General features: G+C 53.3%; 1 protein-coding gene across 1 annotated transcript; it reads left to right on the top strand.

Annotated features, from left to right (window-relative positions):
- The first annotated feature begins 1,333 nt into the window (after window positions 1-1,333).
- Window positions 1,334-26,193, top strand: RGMA (repulsive guidance molecule BMP co-receptor a). Its single transcript, XM_064388530.1, has 4 exons — window positions 1,334-1,489; window positions 8,417-8,532; window positions 20,322-20,833; window positions 23,032-26,193. Exons 1-4 carry the CDS (start codon window positions 1,476-1,478, stop codon window positions 23,725-23,727), a joined length of 1,338 nt encoding a protein of 445 aa, XP_064244600.1. The 5' UTR covers window positions 1,334-1,475; the 3' UTR covers window positions 23,728-26,193.
- The last annotated feature ends 212 nt before the right edge of the window (window positions 26,194-26,405 follow it).

Below are 26,405 nucleotides of genomic sequence, written 5' to 3'. Positions count from 1 at the left end.
GTATCCAGAACTGAGGACTGATTTGCAAATAATTATTACGGAAGGAAGCCGTTCCTTCTATAACTGATAACTTATCTGGTATACATCAGGCTTTCCCCAGTCTTCTCTCTGTTTCTGCTTTAATAACTCATCCCCAAACACGTTGTTCCTTTGTCAGGACTATACACTCACTGTGCCCACATTTAAGAGAAAGCCCTCTTTGATGGCAAGGTTTCTGTAGCAGGGCTGTTTAGATTTGTTGTGATTAAATCACATCCATTTTCTAATTTGTACCTTACACACACTCAAATCCCTCCTTAAGCCTGAGCTGTACAGGCACATTTTGTCTTCACTGCTGACTTAATCAAGCACTGGAGAGCTGCTGTGTGCTCTCTGCAGTCGCTGTCTCTTGCACACAGAGGAGAAAGGGGAGAAAGAAACACTTTGCAAAGAGCTGCTATTATCCACACGCTACGGAGACAGCATATTTAGTGTTTGTGGCTCTGGGGCTGCAGTAATTAATTGTGTGTCTGACACTTGGGTTGGCACAATCCGGCACCCAGAGCTTTCCCATCGCCCTGGTACCCATGCCTGCCAAAACCAGCCCCCACAAGCCTCTCACCAAGAGTGCTGGGGAGACCTGAGGGCAAGTTGCCACACTGCCCAGCTCTCAGCAATGCTGGGTGCTGGGGCAGCTGGGGTGGGCAGCTACCCTGAGGGGCTCTGAGGGCAGCCTGGGGTCTCCATCCCTTCCCCACTTCACAGTCCTGCTGAGGGTCCTCCTCCCGCCCCCAGTTCCCGTCTTTGTCACCATCCCCGTCAACGTAAAGATGCTCTCAGCACCTACACACACGCCAGGGTCTGGACAGGGGTGTGCCCCCCCAAACCCCACTTCCCCTTCATCTCCTCTTGCTGCAGGTGGAGCATCCCCACCTCTCCGGGAAAACCCTGAAATCCTCCTCCACGTCCCCCATCCCTATCTGCCTGCACACGGAGAGGGGGTGCTGGGGGTCGGGGTGTTGCAGCGGAGACCCCCAGCCCCCCTTCTCGGGCCGGGGCTGCCCCTCCCTCCCTCTGTCCCTCCCTCCCTCCGCCGCTCCTTGCGAACGACGCTGCTCAGCGTGCGCGGAGGGAAGGAGGGAGGGAGGAGGGAAGGAGGGAGGAGGGAGGGGACCTCCCTATCTGGCTCTATCTCCTCCGCTGCCTCTCACATGCTCCGGGAGGGCGATGCGGCTCCCCGCGTCCCGCTGAGCGAGGCCGCCTGCACCCCGCCGGGGCTGCCCGCAGGGCGGGGGGCTGCCCGCGCCCCTCGGCCTCCACCCCCCCGCCACCCCCACTTCCACCCTTGGGGGCTTTTACTATTTTATTTCGTCTGGGTTTCGTTTGATTTAGTTTTTTATTTTTAGTTTTATTTACCCCTCCTGGAAAAAAAATATATATATAAAAAAAAAAAGCCGCCGCTGCCTGCACCGACCCCCGCGGGGCTGGAGAGGCTGATGCGGCCGCCAAGGTAAGCGGGGCGGGGGCTGGGACCCCCGGCCGCATGTCCCCCGGCTCCCTGCATGGCCCTTCCTCCTCCGGACCTGTTGAGGCTCCCGGTCCCCTCCTGGCTCCCCCTTTCCCGGCCGTTTTTATAAGGAACCTGGATTCCTCCCGCTTCCCCTGCCCTGCGCTCCCTGCCCGGCTCCTCTAGCTGGCATGCATGAGGTTATTCATTTATCCTCCCTTCTGATGGTTGCCACTAAAGCTGCTCCCTGCTGCGCTAAGTCAATCGAGTAATTCCTTGCAGACCACGGATGAGAACTGTAAACATCCTCCCCAATATTTCCCCCTTTCCCTCGGACTGCTCATCCCGGGGCTGATCGCGGGTATCGAGAGCGGAGCGGGGACACAAAGCTCCCCCTGAACTCCCCTGGTTGCAAAGTGCTTGGGGGGGTTACGAACCCCGAGGGAAGGAAGGCGGGGGGTGACAGCTGGACAGATGTGGGACACGGCTGGGACGGGCACATCTGGAGGATGGGCAGCTGGAGTGCGGCAGGGCAGCGGGAGCGACTTCGTTCCTGATGTCCTGAGCCCGTAAATAGCCCAAAATCTCCTCCAGGAGACGGGGGGGACAGAATAAAGCCCCCAGACAGGACAGTTCAAACGCACCAGGCAGAGCAGCCTCTGTCCAAGCTTCCACTCTGGGACATGCACGTTGCCCTTCCTAAAAATTACATATATTTATGGAAACCGGGCTGCGTTTGCAAGACAGGTGCTTTTTGTTGTGGTGGTGGTTGTGAGGCAGGAGATGAAAGTTTGGTGTTGTTTTGATGTGATTCTTGATTGCTGCCTGTTGGAGTAATTGCATCGCAATTGCTCAGAGGTAGAATCAATTTCCCCAAATTGAGATTTTAATGGGAGCTCGCAAGCTGCTGTTATGTCATGTGGTTTAAGGCGGCGTTGGATTGCATTTATTTTATAAACTGGATACTTTTGCAGGCGGCGCAGGGATAACAGCACCACCCAGTGGGGCCGCAGCCCCGGCCCAGCCCAATCCCAGTCCAGCCCAGTACCAGCCCAGCTCATCCCAGTCCCAGCTCAGCTCCAACCTTGCCTTAGTCCCAGCTCAAACCCCAGCCCCAGTCTCAGCCTTAATCCCAGCCCAGCCCCAAGCCAGGCACACCCGGGAGGACTCCTGGTGCCAGCTCCAAGATGCTCCCTCTTCACAAAAACTCCCATTTTCATTTGCCAAAATAACCACAGAAGTGCTGGATTAAAGTTGTTTGGGTTTGGGGTTTTTTCCCCCATAAGAAGGAATGCCTCTTTCTCAGATATTCAGGACAAAATTTTAAATCAGCTGAGGTCACTGTCACTCAGTGTGTCACAGCTGAGAACGCAGGAAAGGCATCCTGTGTTGGGTTGTATTTCTGGCCACTGCTGCTGTAAATTGACAGAAGGAGACTTGGCAAAGCTGATTGGGTTTCACAGAGCTTTTTCCAGAGGATCCTTCAAACACCCCTTGCTCAGAGGGCTGCAGATACAGGCTTGCAAACACTCGATGCCATCTCCCACCTTTAAATAGGATCGAGATGTCCTCAGCTGACCTGTCAGTCAGAGGAGGGGAATTAGTGAGCAATGTTTGCACTTTCTCGAGATGTCAGGAGCTTTTAAAAGCAGCAGAGAAAGACTGTCCCATCACAGACTGGCTCCTGTCTGTGCTGGTAAGCACCCACTTCTCTGCAATTCTTCTGGTGTTCCTGCCCATGGCAGGGGAATCAGAACTAGATGATCTTTAAGGCTCCTTCCAACTCTAACCATTCTGTGATTCTATGATTCTGATCATTTTCTGGCAGTTCAGACTTATCCAGCTTTTGTGCTAAGCTGACATTTGGCCATTTGAACGTGATCTAGGGAACCTCCCAGCCCATCTTCTATTTTTGCTTAGAGGGGAGCCCAGATGTGAAGAAGATACACTACAGAGATATTGCTTGATATTTACCCCAAAGAGAAGACTGGCCAGGAAGACCAGCTCCCTGCTGAGAATTCAATATACAGATGGTGAATTCCAGCCAGCCCTCCAAACACTGCTGAACAAGAGATGGTTACATGTTCCCATGTGTAGGAATTAGGCCTCGCCCCCCCAGGGCTTTGCAGGAGAGGGAAAGGGAGAGACACAAATGAGTGTTAACAAGCGCAAAAAGTCAGTGTGATGAACTGTTTGCCTTAAAATATCCCTGCTTGTTTTGCTTTCTGTCATGGGTGAGACTGGAAGTTTTCCGCCAGCCCATCTTCCCTTCTCCTTATGCAGCCTGGCTGTTTTTCAGCATTTAGAGGTGATTTTTTATGGCTGTGGGCTTGGAGGAGGCAATTTGAGGAGAGAAGGTTACCCACTGTGACTTCAGTGGGGGTTGCTGATAATCAGTTAATCTGCAGATGCAAGGATGCAGGTCAACAAAAGAGTTCTTACATTTCATTTACTGGTGGCACAAAGCTGTATTTTTTTTCCACCTTTCAAACTGGCCTCTTTTTACACAGCCAGGTTGATGAGGCTGGTGTTTACAGGGGCAGCAGTGGGAAGGAGGATTTAGATAAACCAACAAACTCCTCTGTGCACTTTGCTACGCAGGAGTGGGTCACTCTTCAAAGCCCAGCTCTGTGCCATCGTCTCTGCCTGCCCCATCCAGCTGATGTCAAAGTTTAGTGCAGGGCACTAAGGAGATCCTGGGGGGGACATTTTCCTGCGGGAAGGGGGTTTAGATGTGTATTCAGCAGCTTGGAATGATGAGTAAAAGGAACGTCTTTAAATTTAATTGCAGATATCAGAGGTGGCTGTTACTGCAAAAAGATTTTGGGGTATTTTTGGTTCTTCTCACTAGGAGGAGTTTTTTTTCTTTAGTAAGGGAATTGCTCAGCGCACAAATGTTTGCTTTTATTTTCACAAACATTTTGGGATCAGTTGTCAAACCTCTCCAGGCAACAACTTGGGAGTTTCCATTCCAAACTTCCTTTCTTCCTCCTTTAAGGAGCAGCTTGCTTTTTGCTGCTCACCCCAAACACACACATATCCCTGCAGAGCGTTTCAGGATTAGTTTCCTGCTGGAGTGATTATGGCTTATCCCAGACAGGCCATGAGTTTAACACCGTGTCCTGAGGCAGAGCAGGAGTGTGGAGATAGTGGTGTGAAAAGTGGCCACACAGAAAGTTCATGGCAGAGTCAGGAGCAGACCAGGAGCCCCGACCTCCACTCCTCTAACTACTAGTTGCAGCCCTCAGAAATACCCATGTTTACTATTTTAGCCATATAATTACAGGTAGTGAATGATTCCATTAGGGAGGCTGTAAGGGCAGCCCTCATCTGCAAACCTCTGCGTTCAAATCAGCCACATTCACTCAGCCCCACTGAAGCCCACAGCCACGCAGGGCAGAGAAAAGGGAAGCTCAGCCCAGCCATCCCAGCTGAGTGTCCCACGGGATCTGTGACTCCTCCAGCATCCTGCAAATCCCTCGGAGAAGGCTGTGATTTGCATGTCACCCCTCCACAGTGACACCAAACACGGCAACAACGTGCAGATGACCACGGAGGTGCCTGTGCCCCGGAGCTGAGCCGCTGCAGTGGTTGCATGTCAGTGGTGGGTGGTTTCCCACATTCTGTTTGCAAGGAGCATCAAGCTCAACGCTGCCTGAACAGGGAGTCCTGGATGGGCTTTGGGAAGGAAAGAAGTTGGGGGAAGCGCAGTAGCTCCACATTTCCAAGCCTAGATATCCCCATAAAGCAGGGCACAGATCCGAATTTCACACAGCCTCTGATTCAGTAGGTGATTTAAAGTCCAGAGCTTTGATTCAGCTAAACAGAAAGGTGAAGTTTATTTCAAAAATGTGTAAGGGGGAGCAGGATTTCAGAAACACACCTTATTTGGGGCCTTTTCCTCCCCGAAGTTACGGTTTGGACACATCTGTTGTTTTCTCCAGCGAAATCCGCTGCTTTGATCAGTGCCAAGAACAGCAATCCCATTTGCAATGCATGATGCAACGGAGCAAAATCAAGGAGAAATTTTTACAAACTGGAGCCAGGGGCATCCGACCGTTGCTTTATAGCAGCACAGTTTTCCCTACACCAAAGGCAGAATTTCCATCAAGGGTCTTATTTTAACTATAATGCCTCAGACTGGATTCCAGGCTATCGTTGCAATGTGTCAGCCTGCCCCAAAACGGCAATACCAAAGTGGTGCTTTAGGTCAAACCATCAAAGCAGCCTCGCAGCAGCTATTTAACAGCTGGGTTTTCAAAGTTCGTAACTCAGATGGGTTTTTTTAGTTAAACAGATCATGTTAGATGTCATCAGTCAGGATAACAGCAGAAATTATGTTTTTCATTTTGAAATGAAAGCAAAAGTCGCATTGCAAGAGGAGAGGGTGGGAGCAAGAGGAAGGGATTTGAGGTCTGGAACCCCATCCCCTGGATCTCCCCCCGCCTTTTCCTGGACTCTCCCCAGCTCACAGACCCTCTCTCTCCTCCCCCAGGCCCCTTCCAGCTCCAGCTGCCTACACATCCCATCAGCAGGCATTTCTTCTTGGGTGGTAGGAGCAGCTGGCAGGGTTTGGACATATTTGCCCCTGTTTGACATCCCCCACAAAGAGGTGCTTCGAGTTGGCGTTCCTCCCACACTGCCTCTGCTACAGGTCTGGATCCGGCCTGCCAGCTTTCATCTCCTGCCCAGCTCTGCCCACTCTGGCAGCTCCTCTGCACACAGAGCTCCCTCTGACTTTAGTGGACACCGTCTGAGCACAGCTCTAGGGCCAGCAGGACCAAGGCAGATATTCCGTTAGGCAGGCAAGACCACAGGATTTTTGGATCCCATCTGGGTCCCAGATGGAAAAGCTGCAGTGTTTTAATTCCTGTTGCAGCCTGGATAAAGCCCCAGAGAAGCTCCTCCTTCATTTGGAGGCATGGGGGCTCACTCCCCTCATGGACAAATATTTAGGTGTTAAAAGATATCTTTTCTTCTTGTATATTTATTCCCATCTCCTCTTCCTCTTTCTATGGGATATTTGTTATACTAGATCACAGATTCAATCCATGACAGGAAGGAGATCACAAACACTTATTAGAGATTTAAGCCACAGTCACTCGAAAAAGCACGCTTAAGGATGTTTATGAGCTAGAACAGGAGGTTTCCAAGAATAATTAGAAGAAATGTCAAGGAGTATCCCAGCTTATACCAACCTGCGGGACGAAAGACGCGTGGTTTTACAGAGTTGGGAGAAGGGTGGTGTAAAACAACCAGCATCCTTTTATTCTTTGCATAAGAACCCCAAAAGAAAGGAGATGAAACATCCGGATGGCAAGGGGACATGCCATCAAAGGAGAGCGAATGATCCAAAACAGGGAAGTCATTAAAGCCTACACTCGTAGGCACCCTCATTCAGAAGTGGTCTTAGTTCACTGTGGCTAAAACATCCCTCAAGGGAAATTTTTGAGATCCAAGCTAAGTGGATGCCTTCCTGCTGGCCTAGCCCTCTCATGGGTGGCACAGACCCCTGGGATGGTGGGGATGCAGATCCAATCTGCTCACCTCCACATGCTGTGGCATTGCAGGAGGGATAAAAGAGCAGGATCTTGAAACCCAGCAGGCAAATGCCTGTGTGCTCCAAGCTGCTGTTCCATCTGATGGTCTGTGAGCAGACAGAGCTCTCTCAGGGTTGGTCTCCGCTTGGGAGTGCTCAGTGCTCTCCCTTAGAGACCCCTGCTCAGAGGGTCTCTAAGGGAGGCTTAAAAGTGAGACCCAGGGACAATCCTACCAACATAATTGGTGAGACTTTCCCCCAGTGAACGTCCAGGTCTGTGAGTGGGCTGGTGGTGCAGAGGAGGCAGTGGTGGTGGTCCTGAGTGAGTTTAGGTATTGTTATTCATCTCCATCGGTCCTTGGTGGGCTGGCAGCTGGGTTTGGGTACCTGACAGCTGTGCCCCTATGTAAGGAGTGCCAGTCTCATGATAAGGATCTATGAGACTTGCCGTTTCTGAGTCACCTGGGGTTACTTCACCGCTGCCAGTGCAGGTGCAGGTGAATGACCTGGAACGGTTGTGAAACTCTCACCTGCCATGGTGCCAGGGCTGGAAGATATGGAGGAGCTCCATGTGCTGGGGGGATGCCATCCCCCAGCAGGCTGGAGACCTCAGTGTCGCTGTCACAACCCCTACCCTGCACCAGCTGCCTAAAGCCTCCCTGCCTCAGTTTCCCTCCTCTGCTGTGCAACAGCCCCTTTACCCCAAACTGCTTAATTTTGGGGCCTGGGATCCCAGGGCCGGGTTAGCTTGTTCTTTGGATCAGAGGGCTCTTGGTAGGCGCATGGGAGAGGGGCGGGGAAGGCACAGTGTGTGTTGAGACCCGATGGGGTGGGAGGAAGCCCCTCTCCCAAACTGCCAGCGAGCTGCGATGGTGGCACACATCAAGAGCCCTTCGTGAGACCACCGCCACCCCTTCCCCCGGGGCACGGCGGAGCTCGGCGGCTCCATCCCCATCTCCAGCCCCCTGTGCGGGCTGTCCCCAGCTCTCCCTCGCCGCTCCTCCCCGGCCGGCTCCATGGCCGCGGCCGCTCCCGCCCCTTCCCGCAGCATGGCCGGGGAGGCGGGCGCGCTCCGAGGAGGAGTCGCGCCGGAGGATGCAGGCATTGGGAGGCAGCGGGATGATTGACGGCTGGGGCTGGGTTGCGATGGGAGGGGACGGAGAGGAGGAGGAGGAGGAGAAGAAGGAGAAAAAGTCTGTGTAATCTTTCAGTGCAGAGCCCGGAGCTGGGGCCGCCCGTGCCTGCCGCGCTCCGCGGAGCCATGTGGGGCTTTTGATTTCATTTTTTTCCCCTCAAGTTCTTTCGATTGATTTATTTTTCCCTTTTTTTTCTCCCCCTCTTCCTCTCTCCCCTTCTCCTTTTTTTTTTTTTTTTTTAAACTCTTCTTCCAGGGAGAGGATAGTGGTTAAAGCTCGAGCTGGATGGATGGGTATGGGGAGAGGGGCAGGATCCACAGCCCTGGGACTTTTCCAAATCCTCCCTGTCTTTCTCTGCATCTTCCCTTCAGGTAAGGAACAGCCTCTTTATTTTGCAGACTTTTTCCTTGTGTTTCTGGCAGCCCTTGGATCGCCGCCCCCGTTCCCCTGTCCCTGGGCCTCTTTCCCTCTCCCTCTCCTCGCAGCAGTTTGCCACATGTTTAAAATAAGCAAGTGGGGCTCAGTTTTGGTGCGTGCACCCCCAGTTCCCCGTTCCCCGAGCAGCTGCGGTGGGTGTTCCTCCTTGACCTCATCTTCTTTGTCTCCCCGCTCCTCATCCCACAAGGAAGGAGATGGTGGAAATCAAAGCGGCGAAGGCAGCCGGGAGGTGTTCCTGACAGCGCCAGCTTACCTTGTCCTGCCCTTCCCGGCTGCCGCGATAGGAAGGGGGGACACTGGTGGGGCGACCCGCACACAAAACACCCCCATCCGAAATTCCTGCTGTGCTCCACGCTCCGAGCCCCCGCGGAGGGCAGAGCCGGGGAGCGGAGGCGGAGGGGCTGGGGGGGTCTTTGCGGTGTGGTTTGGGGTCGGTGCGGGCCCGGGGGTCGCTCGGCCCCGGCGGGGGGAGCGCGGCCGCGGGGCGCACCTGGGCGGGCGGGCGGGGGATGCGCGGGCGCTCCGGGCGGCCGCCCCTTCTCCCTCGCCGCCGCTCGGCTCTGGGGGCTCGGCAGCCTCGTTTGCTTGGAGAACTTGCCCCGGCTGGGCCGGGAGCTGTTGTGCTGTCCGAGGGCGGGATGGCAACCAAATGGTCCCGCGAGCATCGGCACCCCCGGGCCGGCCGCTCGCAGCCGCCGCGGGGCTCGGCCCCCCCGCCGCCCCCGGCCCCGATGTTTGTATTGTGTCAGAAAAGGGGAGAATTTCAGAATTACAGCTGAAAACGCCATCTGTTTCCAATGAATCCCCCATAGTTTTTCACAATGTTTTTGGCAGATCTCTGCCTGCAAATTCCTTCAAGCCCTGAGTGCTTGTTTTTGTTGGGGGAGGGGAAACCCAGTCCACAGAGGCGGATTTGTTCCTTCCAAAACTCTCCAGTTTCTTTACCTCTTTTTTTTTTTTTTTTTTCACTTGCAAGGGGGGTAAAAATTGAGAGAAAGCAGGAGGGAGAAAGGGAGATTTAAACCTTAGAGGTTTTCTTTCTCCCTTTTTATTTTAGTAAAACTTTAATTTTTTAAAAAAAATTTAATTTATTAATTTTTAAATCGCCTCTGCCTTTCTTTTGCATAACCGTAGGTGAAGTAGTCTTGCACACACATGTAGGAAATAAATAAATAACTGCTTTACGCCCTTCCTCCCATCTTTGCCCTCTTCGCCCTCTTCCAGGAAGACCTTTCCAGCGCTGCCCTTAGCACTGAGGTGTCTCTCTGGACCCCACTTTTCCCATGAAACTTCCCAGCAGGCTGGAAGCTGAACCCCCTGGTTTTTTTCTGGAAACTCTGGAGCTGCTCCCGTATGTGTTGCTTAACGCCCTTTTTGGAGCAGTTGAGTTGCAGAGCGTCGAGGCTGTGAGATTTACGGTGCAAGAAAGAACTTGATAGGAGATCTGGCTGGCTGCTTTGTTTGATTCTCCCTTCAGCAGTCAAATAAGGTGCAAAGAACTGGCAGAACGAGGCGATCCAGAGCCCGCGGGAGCGGGGCGCAGGCGGAGACGGGGCTCCCCGTGCCGTGGGCTGGGAGCAGGCTGGGGGCTTTTTTGGAAGCTTTGTGGGTGGGAAGGTAGGGGAAAAGGGGGATTTATTCCCTGCTGTATCCTTCTGCTCCTTTTTTCCCTATGCTTCCTGGGAATTTGTGGGTTCCCAGCGCCAAGGAGGCTTCGCGGCCCTCCTGGGAGCCCCAGGTGAGCAGGGCCGCTGGAGGCTGCCCAAGCGGGCGCTCGGCGTGTCAGATCAGTGCCTCGCCGAGTCCTGCCCTATTTATTTATTTGCTTAACCCCCCCTACGCTCACAGCCCGGGCTGGATTCCCACTTGTGCTGCTCCGACACTGATGGCTTCGCCCTGCTGCCTCCTGGGCAGCACACACCGTGCAGTGCCCTTGGGCTGGGTGCTCTGGCCGTAGGTCAGGGTGACCGTGAGGCAGCTGGGGAAAGGAGGTCTGGGCAGAGCACGCCATGCTCACAGTTTCCTTGGCAGAAATTCTCCTTGGAGCTTGTGCCAAGTCCCAGTGTTGCTCATGGGTGTTCGCCCAGCTGAGACCCTGATCTCCTGGGTGAAGAACCAAACCTGTGCCTCCCAGTACAGGCTGTGCTTAGTTTTCTTGAAAATCCTTTTGTACTTTCAGAATCTGGCCCTGGGTGTTTTAGCCCCAGGTGTGGCAGGCTCAGGTTTGCTTTGGCTTTTCCTGTTTGTTTTCAGCTTGGCTGTTTTGACTGTAGTACACTTCTGCCTCCATAAAAATTTGGAGTTTTCTGCTCTTGGTCCATGCAGGCAGCACAGTGGATTACAGATAAGGATCCAGCCTTATTGGAGGTAGTCAATAAATAGCTTTTGTCTCAGCAGCAGGGAGGTGATGGCAGCATTAAGCCAAAACTGAGGTGGTTTAGAGGCTAAAATAAGCCCCACAGTGCTGTGAACATGGAGCCCCATCCTGGGGAAGGTGGAGGCAGGGGAGGAACGCGCCTGTGCGGGATGTTGTCAGGGCAAAGAAGAAGGGACGGATTCAAACGTAAACCTGGAAATATTTTGGCTTCCCTGTTTTGTTGCAAGCTTGGAGCTGGTCTCGTACTTGGAACAGGGAGTTCTCTGCCATTGCCAGCAAGGCACGTTGTGGGGCTGGAAGGAGGCGCCTTGTTTTTATTGTAGATGGGGTGGATATGTTGCTTTTTTCCACAGAAAATCATGGAATTCCTGGCCCTTGGTTACTGGGCATAAGGCAGTGCTAACAGTGACTTTGGTTTATCATGGGAACAGTGGAGGTTTCTTTCTCTGTGGCCTGGACAGCTGTGTTGGGTCGGATGTGCACATGAAAGTGCTCACAGGGCTGGGCAACCATAAAAACTTCCTGACCTGGGGGCTCTTCTTGAGCTCTGCCCTGACCTGCTGTCCCTGGAGAGCCAGGCTGTGGCCCCAGTGACAATGAGTTTTGTGGTCTCTCTTCTGGCTCCCTGATGGGCACATCCCATAAAGCATCCGTAGGCTCTGGCATGGCAGTGTGTGGCCCAAGCAAGCCCCTCCTCATCCCATCAGTCCTTCAGGGGATCCCACAGCCAAGCCCTACTGCTCCCAAGGGATAAAGCTGGTGAGACAGTGAAAGAGGCCAAACATGAAGGCATTTGATACATCTGGATGAGTTTGATTTGGTCTGATTTGCTTTTCCTGTTAGAGCAGACACCAGACTTGGAGTAAGTAGGAGTGTAGGAGCCCAGGACCAAAAAAGCCTCAGGGTCCCAGGTGGTTTGAAGGGGGCTGGGGTGAGGTCAGGGCTGCTGGAATTCAGGAGTGATGTGTGCTGGGGTGACGGAGATGGGGAAAATGGGGGTTGCATGGAGATGCAGGTGAGGGGGTGCCCTGGCCTGTGTCTGGCTGTCCTTGCAAATCCCATCCTGATGCCACAGACCAGGAGTGAGCTGTGCAGGCAAGGTCCTGCCTGACCGTGCACAGCATCCAGAGTGCACTTGGAGAGGAGAGCTCCTAAATGCCTTTAAAAAGCTCTGTAGCCTGCACTTGGCAGCTACTGGGATGAAAAGAAGAGGATATTTATTCCCTTGTCTGTGAGCTCTCAAAATAACAGTGCGTTCGATTGTAGCCTCAAGATTGCTTTGCACTCAAGTGCAGCCCGGCTGAGTAAATCACTGCTCCACCAGCTGAAATTCCTGCAGCAAGGGGGAGAATTGAATTATAGCCAACTGCAAAACCAGATGCCATCCCCTTGATGAAGTCATCGGGCTCTCACTGCGGAGAACAAGCTGGCTCCGACACACACACAGCCATGGTAGGCGCAGACTGAGCCGCTCTGTCTGATGGCCTGGCCGTGGTGTGTGGGGTCCCAGGGTCTCATGTCCCCACAGCTGCAGGGACAGCAGGTCCTTCAGAAGGGTGTCGAGTCCCACTTTGCACTACATGAGCATCCAGAAGTGTTTGGCCATTCAGTTCCAGCAAGCAGAGCTGTCCCTGATGTGCAGGTTTTATGGGTCAGGCAGAGAGCAAGCTTTACTTGAGGCCAAAGAATTTTCTCCTCCCTTGGTTTCCTCTCCTTCCTGGACAGCTGTTGACTTTGGTCCCCAAAGCCTTAGTAATGATCTATGGCATTTTGGGTTTTGGACAAGCTACCTTTTTCTCTTGCTGTGTGACACACTCCAGCTGGCCCTTTCTGAGATGACAAGGGCATGTGGCAGGACATGACTCCAAACTTTGCCAGCCCACAGTGATGAGAAAACATCACTGTGCTGGGATATGAGTGGGGGAGCAGTCCGACTGGGGGAGTGGGTTCCAGTTAGAAAGTTACTTTTTCTTCTTAAAAGTAAAACCTGAGTCCAGGAGAGAGGCAGCATTTAAAAATAAATAAACCTCTGAAGGTCTGTGGCTGTGAAAGATGAACTGTGGCTTCCATGAGGTATGAGCGATGGGGAGGGAATCTGGTGCTGGGTGGGAGCCCAGCCTGCAGGAACAGATCCACAGGGTCCCCTGCACCCCCAGGTGGGGCTCCAGAATCAGTCTGGTGTCTTGATGGACTTGTGGGGCTGCTGCCTTCCAGCCGGGCAGCTGCCACCCCACGCCCTGCGCAAGCCAACGCCTCCGATTGAGATGCCGCAATTTTTTGGCAGACATCTAATTGTATAAATTTGCCTCATCCAGATTTATGTGCTCCGGGCTTTTCTCCATCTCCTCGTTTTGTATCTCATTTACCTCTGCGTTTGAAGGGTTGAAATTTCACAAGAGCACAGCGGGGATGATTATTCCTAGAGGGAATCCACACCTGTGAGCAGAAAGCGTTTCCCTGCCAGCCCTGCCGCGGCCCGGGCGAGGGGGAGGAGGGCGAGGGACCCGCTGCCACACCTGGGGGGCCCCCGGGCACTGGTGGGTGGCAGCGCTGCCTTCAAAGGCACCCTGGGAAAACAGCTCTGGCGTGGGGAGAGAGATGTCTGCTGGAAACCTGAAACACCCGGCAGTGGGGGTGGCTGGCGGAGGTGACCTTATCCAGGGACCGCTGCTCTAGAGGGATGGGGACATGAATGGTGGTGGCTGAAGAGGAAGGTGAGGGTGATGCTTCACGAAGGGCATGAGAGTGCAAATTCACCTCTCTTCCCACGGCGCTCATCTTTGGTGAAAGCTTTAACATCCTTCAGTGTCCTCATCTCTAAACTGGACCGTTTGCCTCAGGAGATTTACCAGCTCTTGGGAACTGTTGGTGAAAGTGTCCAGGTGCACTCCCAGCGGGGAAAGTCAGGTGTGCAGCTCCAGAACGGCTTCCTAGCCTGCAGCACACTGTGCTGCTGGAGAGCCAGCTTTGTTAGTGCCCTTCTGCGGATGAGGAGTCAGAGATCACTGCCTTATCGCTTCCCTCCCTGCTCATCCTCCATCCACCAGCTCGTGGAGGAGTAAAACCTGCATCTCCTGAACCACCCACTGGCACTGCTTCCTCTGAGTAGGCAAAAGCCCAACAGCTGAGGCAAAGGCAGCACTAAGGCCTGAATCCCAGGAGGAAGATTCAAGAACAAAGTCTGTGACTCTGTTGCTGCGGTGTCTGTTGCGCTGGTTCCCCCTCTCAGCCCATCATGCCTGCTGAACTCCCCAGGGTTTGCTGGTAGTTCTCAGAGCAGCACGGCCCTGGCTGGCAGCTCCATGGGTGATGCCCTCTCCGATGGTGTCTGCTCACCCTTCTCCCTGCACATGGATGCTGAGGTGAGCCAGGAGGAGCGGTGCTGGCTGGGGGCTGGGGAGCGCTGCCGTGGCTGGCGCGGAGCATGCCGGGTCAGCCGTAAGCTGAGTCTGGAGCCAAAAGAGCTGACTAAGTGACAGCAGCGATCAAGGGCTCCTTCGGCAGCGTGCAGTTTGTGCTGGAGCTGGTGAAGACACTGACTCTGCTGGTTTCCTGCCTGTACTTGCCCTGTGTCTCTGTGATGCCTGCAGAGGAGAGATGGGGGGCCGTGAACTCGGTGCTGAGGACAGAAAGGAGGTGGCCATGGCAGGTCCTCCGGATGCTTTAGCGATTGATACGAGCTGAAACGAGAAAAATCCTTCTGTGTTCGTCTTCTGACTTCAAGGAACTGATTTCTCCTTCCCCCAGCATCCTCTTGAGCAAGACAAGGATTGGGTTAAAGGAAGCTGCATGGTGCGAGGTGCACTGTGGGGTACATCTAGAATCACTTTGTCGTACACAAAGTAGGGCCTTTGCTTGGATTTAATGCATTTGCTGCTTTTGCCGCTGGAAATGAGCGCAAAACCCCGGCCCCAGCGTGGAAGGTGGCCCCTCCGAGCCAACCTCCACAAGCACACCCTTGCAAAATATGAGCCCCAGCTCTTTAAGAGAGTCAGGTTTATTTTTCTCCTTCAGTCCCCTCCTCCTGGTCCTCCCCCCACTTCAGTGCAACTGAAACCTGATCTAATCCCTTTGCACATGGGTAATTTATTGGTCTATTGGGCTTTTCTTGATGGCAAATTGCATTGTCTTTCTTCCTGGGTTGAGGCTTTGGAGCAGTTTGCTGCATTCCTGCAGCTCTTTTCTCAGGGCTGATCTTTCACACCCCCTCTGAGCACAGTCAAATCAGTTTTATTGGGCCTCTTTGTTATGCAAACAAGGCAATAATAACCAGGCTATTATTCTGCAAGATTGTGCTTGATTAACAGTTCAAAGGAGGTCGCTGGAAGAGCCCGGCGCTGCCTTCCCGCACAAATCCTTTCACCAGGCTTGGGTCAGGTGGCCCTTGGGTCTTGCTCGCCCCGCGGTGCCCCGTGGGGTGCGGGAGAGCTGTCCCTGCCCGTGACATCCCATCCATCAGGGCTGCACCGAATCGCTCCTTTCTCTCCCTGGTGTGACAAGGCGCCGGCTGATCCGTGTCATAAAATAGAATCACGGAATGATTCGGGTTGGAAGGGGCTTTTAAAGGTCGCGCCGTCCAACCCCTCTTCCATGGGTCTCTTGAATGTCTTCGGGGATGGGGCACCCACCACCTCTCTGGGCAAGCTGTGCCAGTGTCTCAGCGCCCTAATTGTAAAAAAATTCCTTCTTTGTATCTAATTTCGCGACCCCCATGGGTATCAAGATGAGGGTCCAGCATGGCCACCATGAGGAATGGCTCATGGGGACACCCCCTGGGACAGGAGCAGCACCAGGGGTTGGATATGAATAACAATGTTCTTTCCCTCCGTTTTTGCTTGGGACTCCTGATACCTTGCTGGAAGCAATCCCTTGTGCCATGCTTTTAAGGAGCAATGTGATTTTTTTTTAATTTTTGTTTACATTTTTGGGTTTGTTTTCGTGCTGGTGGTGACTGCTGTCTATCTGCCTGTGAGCAGAGGAGCCCAAATCTCCTTGAAGCTGGCAAATGTTGCTGGTATTTAGCACCTTGGAGAATCGTGCCTTTCCTATTGAGGTGTCAGCACAAATATGTTTATTTAGATTACTTAAATAAATATGTGTTTAGGAGCCTAAGACTGGGTGCTCAGATCTGAGGCCAAAGGTAATTACGTTTTACTGTGTTCTCCAAAAAGGCCCTTTACTGCATGTGTGAGGCTTGCACATCTACACTTCAATCCGTGTATTTGGAAAAACGCGGGATGATGTATTTGCATCACATGTGGGTGATGAAATACTTTCCAGCCCGTTAGGAACCAAGAGGATATTAAAAAACATTGCTTAGCAGTGAACACTTTAAAATTAACAGGTCTGGTGAACATGCATTCAAGAGTCTTAAAAGAATTGGCTTTTGCTTACAGAAATTAATTTCCAGTCATTCTCTTTGTTATAGGAGTTACAGGAGAACAGATGAAATGTTGGTTTTGTGCTAGTTTTCTGTAAGAGCCTGATTTGGGTAAATGAAATCCAGGTTCCTTGATACCCGGTGAAGGGAGAATAGGGGGACACTGACAATTAAACGCTGTTAAAGTTAGATGTGTGCATATGTTTGAACATTCAATTTGACATCAGTGTACTGATGATGAGGGCAGAGCAGTGCAGCTAGGGTCGGGTGATACCCCAGAGCCCTGAGCGTGTGTTTGGTGGTCCGTGGGATGTTGTTGAATGGAGGACCAGGGCTTTCCAAACCAGGAGCTCAGGGAAAGGTCACAATTCATTCATTGCCTGCTCAGTGCAGTGTCCCGGTTAAAGGGCTGACCTCGGGAGAGTTGTGAGCGGGTCTCTATCCCTGTGCCCTGTCGGGGTGGTAGGTTGTGCAGGAAACAAGGCTGCTGGAAGGAGATCTGATGGTGGGGCTGGGCAAACACCTTCCAGCGAGAACTTAAAAGTGCAAACCGTTTAGCTTATCTGGAGGATTGACAAGGGACTTGATTGCAGTGTGTAAATATCTTTGTGGGAAACACACTGGTTACTAACGGACCTTTTACTGCTTTGGAGAAAATCGCTGGTTCTTTTTATGTCCTTACAATGAAGTCAGATAAAATCCACTTAGAACCAAGACCCGTGTTTTGTAAAGGTGATAAACTCCTGAAACATCCTGCCCGAGGAAAGAGGTGGCTTTTCAGTGGGCACAGACCTCAGGAGTCCTCACGGGAAGTGTCCCTGAACAGATGGGGGATATGAGGGGGGCTGTTCTAATCCAGGTGGTTTTCTGATTTTTTTTTTTTCTGGCTTTAACTTTCTGAAACCGTTGGTTTCAAGATAATAAAGGAAATTTTGTTACCATGGTTTGAGTGGCACTGAGGCCTTGAAAGAAGATCATGGGGAGGGTTGGGAGGTGGTTTGGAGGGGTCGAAGTCACCTGTCTGTGAGATGAAGGCTGCTGTGCCATGGGCGAGAAATCACCCAGACCTGGGGATGTCTCACAGATCCCAGGAGAGCCGTGCTGGGTTCCTGTTTGAGAGGGATTTGTTTCCATGCTAAGTCATCTGTGGTTGAAAAACAGAACCATTGTGAGTCGATGGAAAATAGATTATGCGAAATTGAATAAACATCGTTTCTTGGCCAGGGTACAAATGAGCCTGCACCACTGTGCCAAAGCTGCTGCTAGAGGGGACGAGGCAAGGCTGCTTGGGAGGGGTGAGGGTCGTGTTTGCTCTCCTCCACAGCCTCTGTCAGCTGTGGTCCCTCACCAGCAGCATGGGGGATTTGCCATGAGGGTGGCTGGGGAAATGTCCATGGGAAAGGCCAGGCGTGAGCGGCCCCACTCACACACTGCCCTGCTGTGCTGGGGCACCTGGATTTGGAGATCTGGCCTTATATGGGGCCCTGAGCGAAACAGCCAGAAGGGGATCGGTGCCAAAAGTGCAGCGATAACATCTCAGAGCAGAACGCTCCCCCTTCAGGCGCAGGGAGGAAGGAGATGGGCTTCCCTGCTCTCCCTTTGGTCGGGATTTTTTAATTCAGTACCTTATAAAGTCATGTGTGACCCCGGGCAGGGCAGCAGTGGGGGATGCTCAGCACCAGGATGTGCCCAGCTCTGGGTGTTGGGGGGCTGTTCAGCCGGGCCCTCCCTGTCCCTAGGCAGCCACAGCTCACGCCTGCATCTCCTCATCCAAGCATCCAAGCAAGTCCTTAAAGAGCAAGAGGCAGTGGGCTTGTTCCTACTGAAAAAATCCTCTCTATGCAGCAGCTGAAGGGCTGGAGCAGGCAAAGTGCTGCAGCCAGCACTCTGCACGCTGCTCCCTGGATGGGATGCTCTGTGTAGTGCATCCTGGTGCCTTGCTGAGCTGTGGGGTGTGTGGCTCCTGCCTGTCCAGGGATGTGTCCACCAGCTTCTCTTGGGGCTGTCCGGGCAGGTCGGGCTGCAGTGACAGCACCTTCTGCCACACGAAACCCCAAGGCATCCTCAAGCTGTACATTAGCATAACAACTAGGAGAGCAATGACTTTAATTGCCTGATGCCACAAGGGTTGGGGATAACAAGCAGTGGTGGCACTGGTCACACTCCTGTGTGCTGTTTTGACTCCCGCCTTCCATTATGACAGTCCTGGAAAACCACACTCCTGGGATGAACAAGAGAGGGATGTGAAATAATAAATATTTAAATTTAACCCCTACATGCGGAAATATGAGCCCATGTCCCAGGTCAGAACCTTGTCGTTGAGTCACCTCTGGTCAATGATGAGTTAAAGGCTTTCCACAGAGCTTCTTGCAGGTTTAAGTGGGATGCTGCCAAGAGCGAGCAGCTCACGGGTTCTTGGTGCCGTTGCTAGCATCTGAGTTTATTAAACATGAATTTTAAAACTGTGAGGAACCTGTCACCATTTCCTATTTGCACTTCAGTCTTCTTGAAAACGGAGAGCAGACTGGCTTGTTTCTCACAGCTGAAGTGCTCAGTGTTTTACAGTCTTAAGTCTCCCTTTCTGATTTTCCAGCACCAACTCTGTTTAGGTTTCCAGCACTGTGATGTTTAAAACTCGAGCATACTGTTTTCCCTGAAACAATACTGGGTTTTGTAACTTTCTTTCTAAACAAATCTGAGATACTTTTGGCACAAATGTCCTGCCAAGCTCCTTCTAAACAAGCCCCAAGACAGGAATATATGGGTACGCCTGCAAAAGGCACCATGAAAGCATCTGGAAATGGTGGGGCTTGTCTTCTCCTCCTCCTGCTGCCTTTTCTGCCTGAACCCATCCTGTTTCCAAGCGTTCCGAGGGGGTCGATTAAGAGGAGAGGAAGGAAAATGCCATGAATTTTAAGTAGCGTGAGCCTGGGTTCACCCAGCGAGACTCCAAATTGGCAGGGCAGAGCAGTGTCTGCGACATTCAGCCGTGGCCATGTGCTTTTCGCACAGCTGCTTTCAAGTCTGCTCCAGGGAAGCCACACTGCCCCAGGGAGCAGACGTTGTGTGTGGGGGGAAGAAACAGGATCTGAATTTTCTTTGCCTTCCACCGCCTTGCCAGGAAGCACCAGGGCTGCGGCTGAGCCCGGCAAAGGCCCTGCAGCCTCTGGCTTCGCCTCCGCCTGGGCAGCGCACGGCGGGTGGGAAGGGAAGGGAAGGCGGGGGCTCGCTGCCATCCCCGCACCTGCTGTGCCGGTTTTTCTCCTCCACCTCTTGTTCTCTCTCAGCGGGCCGTGGTGGGGAACGGGCTCCCAGGGCTGGGCAGAGCCGCACAGATGTCAAGAAAAAGGTTTTTTGGCTCCCGCTTCTTTCTGGAGGCATGGAGACAAGCGCTGCAGCATCACTGCTGTGGTGATGGTGGATGGCCTCTGGCCGTGCTGCAGGGTGGGTCGTGGCACTGGTCCTGCTCTAACCTGGGCACAGTGGTTGTGTTGCTACTCTGTTTTCCCAAGCCCGTAAAGGAGGAAAAGGAAAAGTGCTTTGTGCTGGTAGAGATCAGTCTGGATACAGTGCCCAGTAACTCATGCAGCACAGAACTTAGAATGTCAAACCCTAAAAGGGCATTAAAAACCCCATTGCATCTCCCCCCACATTAATGATCCTCCCTTATCACTGCTTATGAATATGTCCCATTCTTCCACACCATGGTTTCCCCCCATGATCATTCATCTAAAGGCTGGATGTTCTTTCCCTTTTTGGCTTCAATTGGGGCAGATCCTGTTGGTTTCTTTGGCTTTGATGCATGAGAGTTGGGTCATGTGAGAGGGTCACGTCTGGCGAGCGAGGCCCCGTCACGCGGCCGGGCCGGTGTCATGAGTTTGGGCCGCGGGAGGAGGACGCGGCCTCTGGACAGGCTAGATTCGGGCAAGCCAGCACTGACCCCCTTGTGTTCTGCCCTCCCGCAGTGACATCTCCATGCAAGATCCTCAAGTGCAACTCTGAGTTCTGGGCGGCCACGTCGGGCTCGCACCACCTGGGCGCGGAGGAGGCGCCGGAGTTCTGCACGGCGCTGCGGGCCTACGCGCACTGCACGCGCCGCACCGCCCGCACCTGCAGGGGAGACCTGGCCTACCACTCGGCCGTGCATGGCATAGACGACCTCATGGTGCAGCACAACTGCTCCAAGGATGGCCCCACGTCCCAGCCCCGCCTCCGGACATTGCCCCCCGGGGACAGCCAGGAGCGCTCCGACAGCCCTGAGATCTGCCACTACGAGAAGAGCTTCCACAAGCACTCGGCCGCCCCCAACTACACCCACTGCGGGCTCTTTGGGGACCCCCACCTCAGGACTTTCACGGACACTTTCCAGACCTGCAAGGTGCAGGGGGCTTGGCCGCTCATAGACAATAACTATCTGAACGTGCAGGTCACCAACACGCCAGTGCTGCCTGGCTCGTCAGCCACCGCCACCAGCAAGGTGAGCCTTGTCCCCCTGGACAGAGGTGGGCGAGGGCAGAGAGGCTTCAGGGCAGCCTTTCTTTCCTCCGTGTCTTCCCCCATTTCCACATCTCCTTGGGGAGGGTAAGACAGAGCCTGAGCTCCTCTGAATTTTAATGTCTGTCCCTCAATATCAGATGTCCATTGTTCTTTTGACCCCAGCCTTCACTGAAATGTGGTTCTTGTTGAGCACATCCAGCCCCATCACAGCGGGCAGGCTGAAGGCCTCAAGGGGCCTTCATGGCCAAGCCAGAGAGTGTAAATTAAAAGTACTCCCACCTTGGTATTGCTGTGAACAGGATCAGGAATGATGCTGGCACCTCTTGAGGGACCCCCAAGGCCCAAGCAAACCCAGGACTGCCCTCCAGGGAGGCTCCAGCTTGCAGGAAAAGCCTGGAGGGAGCTGAGCTCCTCACACTGCCTTCCCCTCTACCCAGGCTTGTAATTGTCTCTGTGGTTTGCAGCCAAGTCAAGACATTTTGTGGGGAACAGTCTGTTCTGGAGGTGCATTGACAGACTAAATAAACATCCTGAAGGTACAAGGCAAACACAGAGAGCCCAAGTGAAAATGTGCTGCTGTGATACAGCAGGACTTGTGTGTCACAGGCTCAGCTCCAGGAGGGATCTGCAGCTGAGGAACTGGTGTGCTGCCCCTGGTGCACAAGCTCTAAAGCTAACGGGGCACTTTTTGTGCCAAAGAAAGAGGGAGGCTCAGAGGAGGCATCCTCTTGCTTTTGGAAAATGTCCTGTCCCACCATGTCTGGGAGTTTTGCTTCTCCCTGTGTGTGGGGAGAGCAGAGAAGCACATGTAGAACAGGGGCTGCTTCTCTGCTCTGGATGTCACCCCTTTATCCTGAGCTGGAACTGGCAGTGACCTGTCCCAGATAAACCCCCTAAAAATACTTAATGATGCTCTGATATCCTTACCTGCTAAAAGACATCAAAACCTGCTGAAGCTTGCAAGAAATTCTGGCTTGGGGAAAGTGGTCCTTAAGGATCCCAGGACCTGGTGGGATCGCAGGATCACCATCTTAATTGAGCCTTTTCTCTCCTTATCTGCCTCGAAGGCTTGTGGTGAGGAGGGATTAGTCATGAGATCTGCAGCGTGAGCTGTGGGAAGCCCTGCTGTGGGCCCTGTGCTGCTGGAAACGATGGGAGCACTCAGTGCTTGGGGCTCTTTGTGTTCTCTGCTCTCTTCTCCAGCCCCACTCCACTCTGGCCAGGTCTCAGTCTCCCCCTTCACGGGGCCCACATGGCAGGAGGTCCCCTTTGCCTCTTTTCCCTCATGGGCAGAAAGGTGCAAGAAGCTGAAAGAGGAAACGTAGTTTGTACTGTTTGTACATGCAAATTCTACTCATTTTCCTCCCCAGGTCTTCCCTCCAAAATCCAGGCCAGCAAGGGAAGAGCAAGGGTGAGGTTCTTCCTCTGGAAGGGGCCTGTGTTTGAGCCCAGCCAGGGGTGAGGAGGCACGTTGGGCTACGTTTGTGTCATAGAATCATTAAGGCTGGGAAAAAACTCTTAGGATTGAGTCCAGCCATTAACCCAGCACTGCCAAGGCCACCACGAAGTCACCCCCAGAAGGGCCATCCCACTGGAGCAGGCTGAGCACATGTGTGCCTGTGGGGTTGAGATGGAGCAGGACGTGTTTGAGGGCCCATGGGAGAAATCCTGTTGGTCTGCAGTTGGTTAGGGAAACAAATTGGTCCAGCCCTTGGGATGTAAATGTCATGAGAGTCAGAAGAGAAGCTCCACCGCCTCCAAGGGAGCCAGGGCTCATCCCTGCTGCCATCTGCCAGCCCTGGAGGCAAGGCAGTGCTGCGTGCACGGGCATGCTGCCACAGGCCTGTGAGTAGGGATACTCCACCCAGCTCCAGCTGCAAGGAAGCTCCTGTGCTGGGCCTGGAGATAACAGGCAGATCCAGGTGGTGCATTCAGTCAAGCCTCGGGGTCTTGGATCTCTTCACAAGTGTCTTCACCCTTTGGCTGGAGCAGGATCACCGTGTCTGGGGGCTAAAAGTCAGGGCCACTTCTTAGGATGAAGGACTGTGAGCCTGAAGGTCACGCTCCTGTCTGGAGTGAGCATCCAGCCCTTCCACCTCCCACCCCACTGCTGGTGGTGGCTGTGTGCTCTCAGGTGGTCATCACTGGCTGTAACCATGCTCCTTTCCTCCCCCACAGCTCACCATCATCTTCAAGAGCTTCCAGGAGTGCGTGGATCAGAAAGTGTACCAGGCAGAGATGGACGAGCTCCCCGCTGCCTTTGTGGACGGCTCCAAGAACGGAGGGGACAAGCACGGGGCCAACAGCCTGAAGATCACAGAGAAGGTGTCGGGGCAGCACATCGAGATCCAGGCCAAATACATCGGCACCACCATCGTGGTGAGGCAGGTGGGGCGGTACCTCACCTTCGCCGTGCGCATGCCAGAGGAGGTGGTCAACGCCGTGGAGGACCGGGACAGTCAGGGCCTCTACCTGTGCCTCCGTGGCTGTCCAGCCAACCAGCAGATTGACTTCCAGACCATCCGCTCGGCGCAGGCCTCGGAGGGCCGTGCCCGTCGGAAGGGGCCCAGCCTGCCCGCGCCCCCCGAGGCCTTCACCTACGAATCGGCCACGGCCAAGTGCCGGGAGAAGCTGCCCGTGGAGGACCTCTACTTCCAGTCCTGTGTCTTTGACCTCCTCACCACGGGGGATGTCAACTTTATGCTGGCTGCTTACTATGCCTTTGAGGACGTGAAGATGCTTCACTCCAACAAAGACAAGCTGCACCTCTATGAAAGGACACGGGTCCTGACCCCGGGCAACACGGCGCCCACGGGAGCACATCCCACCCTCTGGGTAGCACTGCTGTGTTTGTGTTGGTTGTGCTTGTTATAGAGGTTTGCTCCTTCACACCTTGGAGAGAAGGGAAAGGGGAGCAGGAGGCAACCAGGGATGAGATGCAGGTGTTGGAAAACAAGGGGTTGGACATCAGAGCCATGTGGCTTGTCTTCAGACCTCAGTCTCTCTCTTGGTGCAAGTCCTCCACCTTCCCAGCTCTTGCCTGGGAGGAATGTGCTGCCAGTGGGACCAGTCAGGAGTTTTTGCTGGACTGTACCTTGTCTGGACCTTCCTCACTTCCCCCTCCTCCTGCTGCCATTGGAGTGGGTGCTGGGGAGCCCTTGCAGCACTCCCCTGGTCCCAGCCGTGCACGTGGTGACTGTGACACTGGCGTGTGTGAACGTGGCTTTGTCTTCAGAGAGCAGAGCCCCTGAGGAGGGCACGGAGCAGTGAGACAGGACCTGGCCAGCACAGCAGGGCAGGATGTCCTGCTCACCAGGGCTGGGCTCTGCTTTTCCTGCTCTGCCCACAGCCCTGCTGTTGCAGAAGGTGGTGCAAGGGGCCGAAATGGTGGGCAATGATCCCACACTTGCTTGGCTGCTGGTGCCAGGCACCTTCTGAGTGGAAGGAGGACACGTTCCTCAAGCCTTGGCCTGCATTTTTTGTGGTTCAAAGGCGTCCCCTATTTTATCCAGTTCACCTGGCTGATTCACTCAGTAGTTTTACTCCTGCCTCCCTTGTCTCTGCCTGGACCCACGGTGGACTCTTGATGGCAACGGGAGAAACCTGGCCAGTATTCAAGCGGTTTCTGCAACTTCTGCCCAGCATTGGATGAGTTCCTCACACCATTCACTCTCTGGTCCCCTGAAACTGGCAGCAGGGTGGCTGCTCAGTGGGAGACCCAACCTGCACCTCCCTCCAGCCCCTCCCTGCCTGTGGCTTGGCCTGGCCCAGCCCTGGGATGGAGCAGGAGCATGGTGCTCTTTTTTTTTGCTGCTAGGTCTCTGCTCTGCTCCCCATCCTGGGGCCGCGACTTGCAACCCCATTGCAGACCAGTTGCACCTTAAGCCCTTCTGGGCTTGAATCAGAAATGGGGCAATGTCAGAATTCAGCCAGGAGACGGGATGCAGCAGAGGACCCCCCCAGCTGCCTCCAGATGTCTGTTCCCTGCCTCAAAACCATCCATAATCTCCTTCCCCCATCACGTAGTGCTGCCCATCTCCTCCACTCCACATTCCTCTGTGGTTCACCCCATCGCTCACTGAACAAACATCAAGACCACCTTTGGTCTGCGCCTTCCAAGACCTCCTGGTGGGTTTCCCCCACCTTTCCTCAGGGGGAAGTTCCCAGAAACAAGCCCCAAAACACATGTCACACTCGGGGGCACCTCCTGCTCTCAAAAGGGAGGTCTCTGGGCGTGATGAGACAAGCTTAGCACCAAAAGAGGTGGGAACAGGCTTGGTTTGGCAGTCTGAACTGGTGCCAAGAGGCAGCCTGGTGTAAATACTGAACATGACTATTCATTGTGTCCTTACAGCTCTAGAGCTCCATTTGTAAAGCAGCAGAGAAATGCAAACTTGTGTCAATTGATGTAATTTATATTGTCTCTTTAATATATAGAGCCCTGGCATTGATCTCGTGTGACTGTACAGATGAAAAGATGTAATTGGTTTTTAAATGTTTAAGGAAAGAAAAGAAACAAAAAGATGTGTTTACTACTTTGCTCCTTGCTTTGTTTGCTGATGCCCCAGATACTCTGTTTAGGGAGATTTTGAAATAAGGATATCACAGTTTGGAGGTGCTGAGGGGAGCAGCCACTGGACCACGGCACCGGACAGTTTCATTTCCCAATGCACTAATGCTCAGCCAGGCTGATTTGGGCTTTCTGTTTCCTTTGTTCTAGACAAAACAAATTTTTATATTCCCTAGAAGTTTAAAACCCACCTTTTAAAAGCCAAAATCTGTCTCTGGGCAGAGAAGAGGTTTACCCCACAGCTAAATGCAGCTGTGCACAGCCTCCCTGTGAGCACACAGTTCTGCTTGAAAGCTGCCTGAGCTGGCCCAGCCACAGTGTGCCAACAAGGTCAATAATTCCCTTCAGACCTCCCCTTCCTATAAAATAATCACCCATGGCATGGCATGCTGTGGTTTAGGGACAGTTTCCATCCAAGGAAAGTCTGCTTATGGCTTGGCTCATTCCCTCTGTCCTGGTGGGTGCTCCAGTGGTGGCCGATGCTGTGAGGTGGTTGGGGTATCCCTGTTTTAGAAGCAAACAGTGAAGCACTTTATTTTGGTTGTGTTTGACCCAGTTCTGGTTAAAGGTGAAGTGTGGCCAAGAAGGACCCGATACTTGGAAACAAACAAAACAAAACAAAAAAAACATAGGCAAAGGGGGGCCATGCTGAAAAGGCCCCCCCAGCTCCTCCCTGCGCTGAGACCCACGGGAGTGTCACCGCCTGTAAATACTGTAAATTATTTATTGAGAGAAACACAAGTAAAGTTTGAGGTTTTTTTGACAATAAACGAGTGGGTCTCGCTTTGTTCCCCGTGTGTTGCCTGGTGCTGTTCCCCACTCAGGATGCAAGTGTTGCCCCATTTCTGCACTCACTCCAAAGCAGCTTTCTTCCACCTGAAGGACCCTCTGAGAGATCATTTCTGTCCTGAATCCTACTGAGAATTTCACTCTGGAGTTCCATTTATCTACAGCCAAATGAGAAAATTAAAAAGGGGATGGG

The sequence above is a fragment of the Passer domesticus genome, chromosome 14, assembly GCF_036417665.1.
Source record: "Passer domesticus isolate bPasDom1 chromosome 14, bPasDom1.hap1, whole genome shotgun sequence".
Lineage (NCBI taxonomy): Eukaryota > Metazoa > Chordata > Aves > Passeriformes > Passeridae > Passer > Passer domesticus.
This window is presented reverse-complemented; position numbering and strand designations above follow the sequence as displayed.